Source organism: Festucalex cinctus, chromosome 11 (assembly GCF_051991245.1).
Source record: "Festucalex cinctus isolate MCC-2025b chromosome 11, RoL_Fcin_1.0, whole genome shotgun sequence".
In the NCBI taxonomy this organism is placed as follows: domain Eukaryota; kingdom Metazoa; phylum Chordata; class Actinopteri; order Syngnathiformes; family Syngnathidae; genus Festucalex; species Festucalex cinctus.
The window spans coordinates 20824496-20839336 of record NC_135421.1 but is presented as its reverse complement, the minus strand read 5'-3'; the positions used below and the strand labels follow the sequence as shown (position 1 = coordinate 20839336).

Sequence of the window (14841 nt, the reverse complement as noted above, 5' to 3'; positions counted from 1 at the left end):
AAGGTGTGGGATATGCTAATTAAGTCTTGACTGATAAAAAATAAAATAAAAAATTCCCTCGGCCTCTGTGTCTCATTACGACTAACTTCACTGATTGCTGTCCAAGTCCTGCCCCTGTCGCGCCTGATAACACGGGAAGCTGTGGCAAAAATAAAACGCTTATTAAAAGTAGGCACATGACCCAGCAGGGCGGCGGCAGCATGCCAGAAAAACTCTAAACTTTGGGACGCAATCAAAGCAGCGGATCTACTTTTTCTAATTGATAATCAGTTGCACGTTAATTTATGGCAGACATCTATCGCTCTTTACAAAGAGGCAACTTATCAGCTGCCGAACGGACTAAAATTGGACTCACCTTGTAGAATATGCAAGGGTGGAGGAAAATCAGTTCTCTCGACTCGCACTTAATTAACCTTAACAGATGAGCAGAGAAAAGGTTAGAGCGGTATAAAAAGCAGCACAGACAACTTTATATAAAGACATCTGAGCTAATGTGTTGTTTAAATGTTTTTAATGCAAAAAATGTTATATACATGGATATAAAATGTGGTTGGACAATTATAAAAATGACAGCTATAGGATTTTGCAAACAATATATTTCATAAAAAATATTATTACATTTGTTCCTTCATACATTGGTCTCGGTGAGTACCAGAAGTTTTTTAAAAAAGGACTCTCGTATGTACCTTTAGATTATACCATAAAAAAGGCGCAGATCATGCATACAGGGTGTTTAAACATACACACTTTTCACAAAAGGTTTGCTTGTTCATTTGTGTAAAATGTGCTTATAAACAGCACGGAGACATTTGTGAAACAATCTGTAACTCCATATCAACACAAACATTCATAAAAGAAATGTGTAAAAACAAAAATGAAGCATTAACATATAGTGCAAGGTGTGTCAGAAAAGTTCCAGGACTGCTATGACAACATTTTTTTAGCTGATTTAGAAGTTTGTCGAAAGTGGGGACGGATATTTGAACATGTCAAGTTCATGTTTGAATGTGCGCGCATGACGTGCGCACTAGATGATGTCGCAATGCGTCCCCTTGTTCAAATTAAGACCCTCAAATGGACAATAGCAACTTTTTTTTCTAATTAAAAACAGATTATATACATTTCTGTGGTTTTTGCGGGAACCTGGAACAGATTAAAGGCATTTCCATTCATTTCAATGGGGAAAGATGATTTGAGATATGAACATGGAACTAATTAAATGTGTACCACTGTATATCATTGACGCCTTTTTAAATTAATCGCCTAAGTCATTTTTCAGATTTATCAGGAAACACAAAAAAATGAACCATTTGTATCATGAGATGATTTATGAAAAAAAATGTTTTGCAAAAAAATAAAAAATATGTTGTAAGAGAGTGACAATTTGTGACATCATTCCTTGAATGTTTCTGACACACCTGGTCGTTGACCATTTGGATTAAACGCAGACTTGTAATGATCGTAAAGTTGACTGCATGTAACATTCACATCCCAGTAAAGTGGCGCTTCTCTTCTGTAATCTGCTATTAGATTTTTTTTTAAACACTCATACACTCTCCACGCTCACAGTCATACTGCAATACCTTTTTCAGTAATAACTTTAGTGAAGAGAACTATGATTAACCTTGGCACTAAAAATGTATTCCTCCCACTGCAGAGTTACATTTCCATGTTTTACTCCAAACTCTTACTCAAACCCACATTCGTGAATCTTGCACTGCATCTTCTAGCCACATTCTTCCTCCTCATCTGTATCCCAATTTAATTTCTTATCCCTCGATTCAATTTATTCGTACCTTCTTTGTTTGGCCAAAATTGGCAAGTGCGATTGCTGCCAAAATGAAATGCTTGACTGGAGTTTTCCTCAAAAGCAATTCAGCTGATTCTGAAATGTATTTTTGTGCATGACATTAATACTGCTAAACGAGAAAAGATGTTAACACAGGTTCGAACGCTTAGTTCTGTGAAGTGACTTTCGAGCAAGTGGTTAAATGGTGTGCCGACATCAAGTGGACTCTCCAGCTCGGTTCCTGTGTTGCACTTGAACACATCACCAGGCCATAGGGATAGAACAGGAGGATCTGGACTGATATGACTACAAAAAAAAACAAAAAAAAAAACTTTCCAGTTCTCCCACCTCCACTGACATTCAGGTAAACAGTTGAAAGCTCTGCTGAAATCTTACTTTGGTGTGCGCGTTCAATATACTGGCTGTAAAAACAGCCACATTTATTCAATCTCACATTATCGTATGTTTTGAACACAACAGTGGTTTTGGCCTTTTTTTTTGTTTTTTTAACAGTGTTATGTTCTTTACTTTTGTGTTATATGTAACTTTACTACGTGGAGTGACTAAAGGTTTTCGTACATTCACATAAAAAAACAAAACAAAATCAAAGATAAACTAAATTAAACTGAATTAATTATTGCATCTTCACATTTAAATGAAGTGGTCAAAACGTCGATTCAAGTGTGTTTAAAATGATATATCTTTACCATTTCAATAGCATCATTTATAAGTGCAGAAAGGCAAAGTTTCAGACTTTGTTTCGCGACCGATCAGAATATTGTTAGGTGTTAGGTGTGAAAGTATTTGGTCGCAAAGTAGACCCGATGAAATCCTGATCCTGATGACGGCGCATGACGAAACAGTAATGGAGTTCATTTGTAACCAAAGTGGTGGTCCAGCCAGAAGACTGGCTAACATTTCCCTCCTGCGAGAGCAGACATGGTTCTAAAGTGACAGAATGTGGTTTGTCAAGGGAGGCAATTAACATGACTTCAAACAAGGTGATATTGTCTATAATGGCCTACAATTAACCTCCTTTGTCTAGCTTGGCGACACACTTCAAACGGCAGATTGCGTTTGATAGTGACAGAAATCTGATTTCCACCATGAAGAGCTTTGATTTCAGTTTCTCATTGGAGCACTAAAATGTAGTTTTGTATTAAAAGACGGTTTGGATTTTCTGAAGTTTCCTCTCTAGATCCAAATCTACACAGCTGCAGTCATGGCATTCTTTTGTCTCGGGTTGGTTTGGTGCTGATGTTGCTGTCGTCCACTCTCCCCAGTGTAGCCATACTGTTCTGGACTGGGATCCACAAGGTGCCTGTTGGAATAGTTTCTCTTACATAAGAATCGTGATGCCGAGATGGAATTCTGTGGCTTCATTGATGTGTTGGGGAGAAATATCATTTGCATGACATTAGCATAAATGTAACCCGAGGCAGGAGCAAGTTTAAATCAGTGCTATTCAAAATAGGAGTTTCTTGAAATGAATGGAAGTGCTTAAAGCGTAGCCAAAAGATGAATTTCTAAGTTGTGCTCTCAAAAGGACATTGAGGTAATTTAATGCATCTCCAGGACAATTAAGAAAAAGTACAACAAAACTACATGCAGCTACACTCGCACATAGCTAAATTATGGACAAGTCAGACCGCCTGAAAAAGTTTGTGTGTCATTAACTTAAATAATTTGAATACTGTGTTGTATTCGGGCAAAATACACTGCCCTAATATTAAACAACCTGTAAATACTTTAAATGTGCAAATACAACTATATAGGACCCACTTGTTGACATATTGCCTTTTGAAAAAAAAATTCCACCAGTTTTCTTTGTCTTTTTTGGGGGGCTGTGGATAGTCTGCCGACATGGCCACTTTAGAGTGCCTCGTTGTCAACTAGCGAGCTAGCTGGGGAAAGGTGGGCATACGTCACACACTACTATGACTACTTCAATTTCTTCTACTACTTTCTTTTGTCAGCTGGCAAATACTTTTGGTGCATTACCGCCACCTTCTTTAGCGCGCAGCATCTGCAAAACAACAAGGATTAACTAATTTGTAGCACCAAAAGGCGCACTAACTGACCAGGATTCTACCTTTGGCCACAATGTGATGTGGAATTCAAGTCAAGGCAAGCCACTTGAAACTAAAAAGTAAAACATTCAACTAGGTAGCAGTGGAAGTTTCAAATCCAACGGAAACTCGTTCGTTGCCGTCAACACAATTAGGGATCTGGGAAGCCAAAAATATATTTTCCATCGTATATTGTAGACTATAATAGACTATCTGGATTATGAACTGTAACACATATCCTAATTTTATAGTCACATTTTAAAGGTAACATACACTATTGTAGCATGTAATCAACCAACTATCTTTTCTCGAAAAACTCTACAATCAATCTTAGATTAGTACCTAGGGCCACGTTCACCCTCAAAGTCAACTTACCTGTAACCTCCTCCACCGGCAGTTCCACGGCTCATCGTGTCGTACCGCAGTCCCCGAAGCGGTGGGGTCGGTGATGGGGGGACATCCTGTCGCAAGGGTCCTCTCTGTTGGGAGCTGAGGGCACAAAAACACGCAGTGAGGCAAAGACAGCGCTAGTATTATCACTCTTATACAGGAATACCCAATTAGTGGTGACTAAATATAGACCAAATAGTGACAAAGTGCGTCAAAATGTTGCAGGACTGATATCACCAAACTATGACTTGTTCCCTTTCTTGCAATTAGTCGACTATATAAATGTAACATCAGCTCTCTCCATTTATTTTCTATGCATTTTTATATTCATATCTTCTGAGACAGATTTTCTAGGAACGTGCCGAGTGACGAGGCCCTTGAGACCACACTTTCTAGGGAGAGTGATAAGTCATGGATCTTCGAGGATGACCTAAAGACCAAAAGCCAGGACCTTCAGTGGGAAAGTCCAACTTCATCAAGGCTCGAAGAAAGCAAGACTGAATCACGGAAGAATCCTTCCAGGAGTGTATAAAGATATGACAGAGAAGTGAAGGCTGATAAAGTGTTTGGATAGAAAATATATCTTTTGTGACGGCAGTCCTGGAATTTTTCTGACACACTTCGTACGAGTTGAGTAAGGATCATGAGCTCAGAAGAAAGTGTTGCATTCATTTACCTTGGGTGGGGGTAAAAACCAGCGTCAACTCCCCGAGGGTCTCCTGGCCGTGAGTAAGGCTGGCTAGGGGGGTAGTTGGAGAATGATGGAGGGGACTGCAAGTTCGGGTTAGGGTAGGACGGGGCTTTGTGGTAAACTTGCGGAGCTTGGGGAGCGCTCATGTAATGACCTGACCACGGATGCACGGTGTACTCAGCTGGATCCAATGGACCTCGTCTGGAAAAGGGAACATGGCAAATGATCGATGAGGACAACACACATTTATCATTTAACACGTGGGTAGTTCATTTTTGAGGAAAGTATCTTATTGCATGCAACCCATGGAAGGTCAAATATATATTAATATGAGTGCAGATTGTCATACTGCACTCACTGCTTTTCTTTATTCAACTCATTAATTAAGAATATATACCAGGAGCAACAACCTCGACTTACGAATGACCCTTTTCACAAACTCGTAATACCAAATGTTTGTTTTTTGCGCTTCATGACGTTTGCCAGCAGCTATGGCAGGCGACTGTCCTGAAAGTTAACCTGTCCCTGCATCAGTCAGCCAGTCTGTCACTGACTGTCCTGACCATGATGATGTCTCCAAGGCAGACAGATAAGAGGGCAAAGGAGGATAGGCCGATGTACAACTGCATTATTTTCCAACAACAGCGTACATACAGTATATGGGAGCTGCATGCATAAAAACAAATGGCTGCAGCAAACATGGGGAGAATAATGTTCATATCCTACTGAGAGCACAACCCACAACACAATATTTTGCTTTCCAGTGGCTATATTTTTGCCACGACTGTGAATCGGGTAAAAACAACAACAACAAAAATAAATCTAATTTTGCAGAATGTGAGAAATGAGCCACTGTTGTTTCAGAGAGTTTTGAAAGGTTATTTGTATATTTCTTAAATAATTCATATATTTCATAGACAGAGAAAGACTCAATAATGATACAATAGGGGGGGAAAAAACCCTAAGTAGTTGTTGCAGTCTTATGAGAGAGACCATATTGGTAATGGAGTGGAAATCCAGTTAGAATCTGTGGGGAATCAATTGTAAATCCAGTGGCAAGTTTGGAATTCTCCCCCCAGGAACCCAGTCAGGACTGCACAGCAGCTGGGGATTATGGGGTAATAATGAGAGTGGAAGCCATTACCGGCTGGTATGTACACACACATGCATGCATTCAAGCACATACGCACACATACTTGTTGCAGTATGAGACGTAAAACAACAGCGTCGACGTACATAAAGAAACCTCTAATTAAACTTTCCCAGTCACAGCCACCAACCTAAAATAATCTGTGAATGGCATGCGTGTGGGAAGTTATAGAGGACAACGTTCAGAGTTGCCACTTTTCACAATTATAAAAACCACGAGTGGTGAGTGGCGTTCATCTTGGATTGATTTACCGTCTGACACTGAGAAAGAGACAATGTTTTACTCTTTGTAGGAATTGATAAGACCTATTCAGAAAGTTCAATCTCCAAACCACTCTAGCAACTTTCCTGAACCTTCAGCGTATACTGCTGATGTGCGGTCACACATACAAACAACTGGGCCAAATTTGAATATTTTCTCTCTTTTGAGGTCGAATGTCTCAGGAAGATTATCTGATCAATTAAGAATTTTCCTCCCCAAAGACCAACAAACTTAATGTTGAACCTGTTCATTATTTCCGCTTGCGAATTTTACGGTCTCCGGAATTATGACGTCAAACGCAACGATAGCCAACTGAGAAGCAAAATTACATTTGTGCTCTTGCTGGACACAACTAGAAGCGCAACTGTTTGACTGTTTTTATGTATATCATAAGTCATTCGCCGCAATAAAATGACTAAGGTGTCATTGCAACCGAATGTAGATGCGAAATAAGATAACGTATGCCTGGGTTATTCAATGACTTTTTCTTCATTGTATTACTACAGTTTGGATGACCAATATGGCACAATAGTGCCTCTCGCAGGTCAGTGTTTGTACTGCGACTGTGGGAAGAAGTTGGAGTTACCGAACCTGTATAAAGTTTTTCAATAAATCTGTTCAATCCGTTTTTTTTAAGTTATGAAACACGTATACAAAAACATCAAGTAGCAAAACTACATAAGGAAGTGGGGAAAAAACAGGTTGAAGAGTTGAAGGGATAATTGGTAATACAGCTCGCTAAGCCACGGACTCAGACAGTGTTTTGCAGTAACGTGAGACTTTCTACTTTTTGGGGATTTCAGGTTTGCGATGGATTTGAGAGTAAACACAGGAGCCGTTATATAACCTCAGCACCCGCCCCTCAAACACACACATGCTCACTTACTCTTTAAAGTGCTGTACACAGCTGTTATCCCCATGTAAACACATGGACGCTCTCATATATGCACAAACATCAATCTTCTCAGTGTTTTCCACCAAACACACATATGCTTAAGAAAGACATACACAAAGAAAATGGAGTGAGTTGATTAAAAAAAAAAGAAACAACCGCTATCGAACAATGACTTGGAATGAGTAAAGAGAAGGAAAAAGATGAGATGGTAGGTTGGAGAGCAAGAAACTTGAGTGTGAGTGAGAGGGAGCTAAAGAGTAAAAAACCACACCAAAAAAAAATTAAAAAAAATAGAAGCAACAGCTTCTGGTGTTCTAATGTTATTTCTTGTAATAAATATGGCTCCTGTGATATCATGTCACAGCAGTTCACTTTCCTAATGCGGCGCTCTAGTGTTTTAATCCCAGAGGCAGCACAGTCCAAATAACATGGCGATAAAAATCTACTTTCTGTTATCTATTGCTCATCGCTGTTACGTTTAGTATAACATAAATCCCTTTACGCCGTGCGATGTGATGGTAGTAGAGAAAAACTATGCGCATACAGAATGCAATTTAAAGTGGAATTCAAAGTTTTTTTTTCCCCCAGACACACTGGGCAGGCAACATTGCGGAGCGAAGCAGCTTCTAGTATGATTGGCAGTTGCCTTTGTTGACTAAACTAAACCACACTAAGCCGCCGCGTGAAAATCCTGGCCAGGTATGGAATTAGGAATCTTGGACCGTATGTGTGAGTTGTGACAAAACCTAATCTCGGCAAAAGAAAAAACATTACGGGTGACACCTGAAGCAGCAGAGATAGGCAGAAGCCAAATAAGACATTAAGCTATTTTGCTACTTATGGCTAAGTGATTGCACACTGAGTGTGTTTGTGTGACCGAGTGTCAGAGATGGTTTCTTGTTAGTTCAGCTGCCAGGGAGATTTGTGTTGTTGCTTTGGTGCCGAAGGCCCTTAGACCCGCCTTGATCCTTGACCTCGCCAAGTCACGCGATACTCCATTAGCTCCTAACTAACACGCATGTGGGTCAAAGTCTAGAGGATATTATCAAGATGGAATTAGGAGCATTACCAAATGCAAAGAAATAAAAGGCAAAGCATGAGCCAAGACTACCAAACATTTGATTTTGGTGGGGGCAACAATAATTCATTCAACAAGTATAGTGCTATGCTGTTTCATTATTACAAAAACATTACAAAATTACAAAATTATGACATTATTTTAAACCGATTAAGTATCAAAATTCGAACCTACAGTGGGGGACGCCATTATCCTGGTCACGCGTTCGTGATGATGTGTCCCGTGCATAAAACGAAAGCCGCCTTGGCTCATTTCAATGGGAGTTTGCTGACGTAATTGGCAAGAAAAAGACCGTCTTCGATCCCAAATACTGTTCAGTGTAAAGTCCTCAACACGTCCGGTTACATGTCATTCCGTATGGGGGTGCAGGGTGGCCGCTCCTAATGTGGGCTAAAGCGTGCTTAGAACACGACATGTAGTTTAGCTTAGCATTGTACAAGTCACGTCACATGGATGTTTACCGTCCACTTCGACTCGCCGGCGGCTGGATCTGCCAGTTTTCGGTTGGAAACAAATCTTTGGCGTGCGCCCTAAAATTCACCATGTTGTGCAAGTGTGTGTAACCAGGTGAATATGAATGTATTTTAGGGGTCCCACACACCATCCCCCAAAACTAACTCTGTAGCGCCTCATAGAAAGTTAGAAAAAACAAATTCCTGGACAAGAGTTTTCAAATCACTAAATTTGGAGGGCATCAAGACGCACAAAAAAAGACTCAAGGTACCATGCAAGAGTTGGACATGGCGTGAAATCTAGATGATCAGGGGGATTCTTAGAAGGCAAAATATTTGCGCCACCTTGACACCATTTTCTTTGACTAACAAGAAATTGGGAAGACTTGTATGTCACAACAAGATGCATGTAAAAGTCTTAAGGGTCTATGCCTAGATCTGAATTGGTCATTTTGGTGTGAACCGGTCATTTATGGAAGAATTCCAGGACTCAAATTTATCCTTATTTGATATTTTTTCTTGACCTGCAAAAGAAATATTTGCTCCAAAAGTGTGCCCTTGATACTTTTACCCAAGAAAGCAGAGCCATTCTGAGTTGAGATGACAGGACAACAATGGGCTTATCGACAAAAGGTCAAAATGTGCCAGACAGAAAAACTTGAGATTATGTTGAAAACGAACAAACAAGGAAATAGAAATGTAACACGTATCTGGATGTTTTTTTGTTTTGTTTTTTTGTACTTCTATGTGGCAAGGTAAAAATGAAAATTGAAATATGAGACTGAAAAAATAAAAACTTAAGATATAGAAAATGCAGCTGTAGAAAGGAGGAACAAATGCAAAAGTTCGGCTATACTGAAGGTCACCATGCTCAGACGGTCAATTGAAGTTCAAATGAAATAGGAAAACACTTGAAGGGCTTTCTACCTGTCTTTGTCAATAAAGCTCTTTCAAATATGATTCATTCACCAAGAAATTATGAATCACCAAGTGGCCTGTGCAGGAAACTAACATGATTACATTCTCCAGTGAATGGAAGCGCGTGCGCATATATCGAAACACACGCTGGTATCGGGTTTACGTGTGCGCACATGAGTGTGTGCGAGGTTGAATGTAAGGGGAAAACTGCAAAAAGAATATAGTCCATAGAGAATGAAAAAAAAATGTATTCGATAAAGGAAAGAAAAGGGGAGAAGGACAGTGGACAAACCTATTATAGGAAAGGCGAGGAAGCGGGAATGAGGACCTTCCAGATGGTAAGGGACTGTTGCCTCGGAAACACTGAAGAGGGCAGAACAATGGAGATTTGGAGTGCTGGTTCACAAAACATCAAAATACAGCAATGCCAGATGGAAACCGACTGGAGAAGTTTTGACCAAAAAACAGACACAAACTAAGGGTAACAAAATGATATAGAGAAAGTAAACGCAGAGATAGAAAGAAAAAACAATTGCTTAATTATATCCCCTACATGTTATTCTGCTATCGAGATTTGTATTGCGGCAAAAGGAAGGTAGGTCAAGCCAGCATGTAGAGAAAGAAAAATGAAATGAAATGTGGAAAATAAAGGTCCTTAATTGCAGACATAAGGTTTCATTATTTGGTGAAAAAAGCCACAGCTTGAGCTAAATGAGTAGCTTCGGTATTCTGACATTTGACAGTTGCTTTTAAGCAGATGTCAAGCTATAAATACCATTTTCTCTGTGGTATAGAATTCATTGTAGATTAGGTTAGCAAGGTATACCTTGATGTAAAAATGAAATTGTTTCATGCTGTTTGCTTGTCACTCCTGTAAAATATATACAGTATTTGTATATAATTAATAATAAGATTCTCCATGGGTATCACAGGTAGTGCTAATCATTGGGATAATTGTCACAATTAATCATATCAAAGACATAATTGTGCTAAATGGAAACTAAACTTATCAGATATAGTCTGTAACAGCCGTAAAATAATCGTATTACCAATGTGGATCATGGAAGTCCAGTGGGTTTAATTGGTGCAATTGGGCTTGAAAGTATCATACCTAACCACTTAGACAGTTTAGTTGGTGACTTCCAGAAGCATCATGATATCCATTACTTGTACCATGTTTAATGAAACTACCTCAATTATTTCACATCTTGAGCCAATAAAGTCTCTGCTACGTGTAATAGTTTCAAGCTGGGACATTTCGCTCTGAGCGTGATGACTTGATCACAATTGCTTGTGAAATTACAAAACCACAAAATAGCACAGCTACTAATTTGGTACATGAAGAAGAGTTTGAAACTACGTAGTCCATGCAAGGGGTTGAGGAGGAACCCTGCCAACTAGGTGAGCTCGTGGTGAGACCTTGACATAAGCAGACAGACCACAAATGTGTTTATGCTGTTTGATGGTTCACAGCCAAGACTGTTTCTGATTTTAGGTGAAATACTATCATACTACCGAGTTTGCCCTTATGACGGCGCTCAGTTCTTTCAAACCCGACGTAACAAAGTTGGAAAATAATTTAATCTACGCAGTACACAATAATAAAGTCAGTAAAAATTTGTCTAACATTTATAGGCCATGAATGGAAAACAATCAAATATAAAAAAGCAAGTACAGCGGTAACTCAGCGTGCCTCGTTGTACCACGTAACACACTTTTATTCCGCTGTGCAAAATTGTTCGTTGCTCACTGTTCGCAACCTTAAAAACTCATACTGCCATGTTAGTATCGTACTAAAGTGGACCCACAAATAAATGCAGAGAACTTATTGTTGGCTTGACATACCTTAGTGGCTCTATATCCATTTTCAGTCTTGAAGTATGAGGGTTATTTTGGTTATGTGACAGTCCCCAAATAAAACAAAAAGGCTGGTGGCAAACAGCTGTAGCAGAGTCAGTAGTTTGATTATATAGTGTACATTGTACATTGTAGTTCTAATTACATAATACAGCATGCTCGAGTTTGTATTACATCATTTAAGATCCCGCAACAATAATTACTTTATACTCTTATCCTATTCTCAATCAAGTTGGAGTTTATCTTAGTTGGATTTAGGGTGAGAGGCAAGGCACACCCTGGGCTGCTTGCCAATCAATTATATGGCACGGTGACAGACAACCGTTTATACATAAAAAAAAATATTAAAAAAAAGTCTTCATATAAATTCACAGTGTAAAGATGTTTTTAGCCTATGGGAGAAAGCTAAAGTACCTGGACAGATCCCATATAAGGCAGATGGGTTGTCCCAAATTGTGCCTGACAGATTTGGAAACCCGTACTAAATTGTTTATGGCACATCTTATCATCTCACAATCGACAAGCGTGGCTGCATGATAAAAATTGGTTTCATTCTAGATCAACTTATGGGAAATGATTTTGGAAATGACCATTAAGACATACGAAACATAGGATATGGTCAAGGGAGGGTCTTTTTAGCATCTCCTACATAGCTCACAATCAACAAGGGTCTCGAAGAGTCCAGAGATGCAGAACAAAAAAACAAAAAAAAGCGGACAATGGGGTCGCTTATATCGCGGTGGTAAAGTGGTCTGGGAAAATCTCAGGCCTGGTTGGGAGGTCTTGTCAAGAGAGATTGAGAGAGGCAGAAAGAGTGAAGGACATTCCATTTCCTTTCTCCCCTAAACAGACGCAAAGAATGTCCTTTTTTTAAATCCAGAACTTAGAGAGCATAAGAGGTTGAACAGAATGTGATTTTGCAACGGGAAAAAAAGCAGAAAATATTGGTAAACAACTAAAAAGATACATGCAGAGAAAGAGATACACAAAACAGCATGCGCTTCTCATGAGTAATAATCAAATTATCATTCTAATAAGGAAATGACAGCCTTGCCGGAGACCTGAACGACATGTCTGACCGGCGAGTTAAATCCAATAAGAGTGATAACAAGGAAAAATGGGACAGGGTGTTTGGATAATCTAATTGGGTCAAACCTGCATTTCAAACAACAGATTGCTATCAACAACAGAAATCCTTGTTGAGAATCGTAATTTAATAACAAAAAGGTTGATGTGCATTGAAAGTCATACACAACTGAAGACGACGCAAACATAAACATTGGCTAAATCAATCAATATAGCTGTAAACATTAAAACAACATCATGAAAAAAGAATGTTATTAGATTAAAAAGCCAATTTCTTACTGCGTTCCCAGGCAATTACCACATCAGAGGCTGAGAAGTTTGTGGCGGGTTATGGAAGGAACTCACCCAAGCGGGACATGTCAGAAGTGCACAAACATTCAAAGCAGCTTGCCCCATTAAGATTATCAGACATATGGAGATGTCATACGAAGTTACCACCAAAGCTAGCAAAAAAAAAAAAAAAAAAAAAAACTTGTCTGAGATAGCCCACCAATATTATAGAGCACTAAAATATCTGTGGTCACCATAGCAATGACCGAGATCCATATTCTCGGTGTAGCTGCGACATGATTGTAAAGCTCTAATTTTCAGCTAGAATCACCACATGTTGATTTAGCTTCGATGGCTGTTTACAGTTGAAAGTGGCTCTCAACAGGGGACTATTGTTCAGCTATAATGCAGCACTGTGAGATAAAAGAGGAGAAGTGTGAGAAACTGGTAAAGTACAGATAGAAGGTGCGATGTGGAGGAGGGGGAATGGTAGAATGGTAGCGGGAAGAAAACTGCAGTGATAAAGACTATATCGGTATCGTTTCCTCACTTCTCTTTTTGTATGTAGTCAAGCGTACAGATTAGTAGAGGCCTGTATAATTTTATTGTATTTTTTTTTTTAAAGAAAAACAAAATAGAACACAAACATGCAGACATCAAATCTGGCTCTCTTTACCTTGACTTACCGAACCCCTGCGTTCTATAAAACCGGTTACATAAGTTATATAAAGTTAGTTTTTTTTGTTTGTTTGTTTTGCTTCAATTCAGTGGCCATTGTGCTGCTCCTTCTGGTGCACGTGCTGCTACTCAAGCACTTCCAAATATGGCCACGCTTACATCATCCTTGTGCGATGCTGCGAAGCATGCACCAAGAAAAGTGCAGTGTGAAAACACGATCATTCAGCCATCAAGTTTCCCAACTGACTGGTGTTTTTCATTCTTTGTTAGCATGAAGCTAAACTGTCTGTTGTAAGGCAGAGCTGTATTGTTATGAAAGCATGTCACAGGTAAAGCCATTGAGACAACTCGGAAAAAAAGTGCTGAACTCATTTGCTCCCAATAACGTGTAAATACGTGTTTTTTTAATGCTCTAAGTGTCCCAAAGACGTATTTATACGTGTTTTTTTTGTTTTTTTTTATGCTAGAGCATACAGAAGGCTTTGATGCAGCCTCTCAACTGCAAAGAACGGTTGCAGAAATGGTAGTTATTACACAAACGGCCAGCAGGTGGCAGCAGAGCAAAGGAGATCAACCAGGGCCATGTTGAAAAAAAGCTCAATTATTTACAATTTTGAATAGAATTGTGAAAACTGATGAAACTTAGCTCTCTTCTAATGCTAATTGCTGCAAAACGGAAACAGATAGAGACATACTTTTTTTTTCCTGATGAAAGAAGAGACTTTAATCTTTCTTCTGATAGGTTCCATACTTTTATAGTAATACACACAATATTCTGTGGGCCTTGCAAAATCAGTCAAAATCCAGTAAAACAGCCGGGAGTGAACGGGATTGCTTCTGTGAAAATGGCTGGGAGTGAATGAGTTAAGGTCGATCAATGCTGGATCAAAGGACATATTTTCTCCTGCTACCGTTTCTTCTCAATGGAACTGTCAACTCTCCCAGCCCACAATGCAAATGGAAATGTCTCATTCATGGTGCGCCGCACTATCAGCACACGATATTAGCCGTGACTTCACATAACTTTGGGGAGTTGCTCCAAGCAAGGAAGAATTTATTATCATTACAAAGGTGCTAAATGGAGCACAAAGAAAAAAGGTATTTGCCTGAAATTCACAAATTTCCACCTTGGTGGAGGTCAGTGCGCTAGCAAGTAGCTTCCTGGTCGCGAAAGCATGAGACTGAGACGGTGTCGTGCATGCGCGAGCGTGTGCGTGTCCAATTTCTCGAGGCTTTTCGAAAGCGACAGCTTGACCC

The 14841-nt window shown here is 39.5% G+C and overlaps 1 protein-coding gene across 4 annotated transcripts in view; it reads right to left on the bottom strand.

Moving 5' to 3' along the window:
* Window positions 1-494: 494 nt before the first annotated feature.
* LOC144030672 (partitioning defective 3 homolog B-like) overlaps window positions 495-14841 on the bottom strand; it is a 181146-nt gene continuing 166799 nt past the window's right edge. For all 4 annotated transcript variants that reach the window (XM_077537156.1, XM_077537155.1, XM_077537157.1 and 1 more), the window contains 3 exons: window positions 4925-5140; window positions 4234-4347; window positions 495-3110 (listed from right to left, as the gene is read on the bottom strand). In XM_077537156.1, coding sequence (XP_077393282.1) covers window positions 2996-3110; window positions 4234-4347; window positions 4925-5140 — 445 coding nt within the window. In that variant the 3' untranslated portion in view covers window positions 495-2995. The remainder of the gene's footprint in view (window positions 3111-4233; window positions 4348-4924; window positions 5141-14841) is intronic.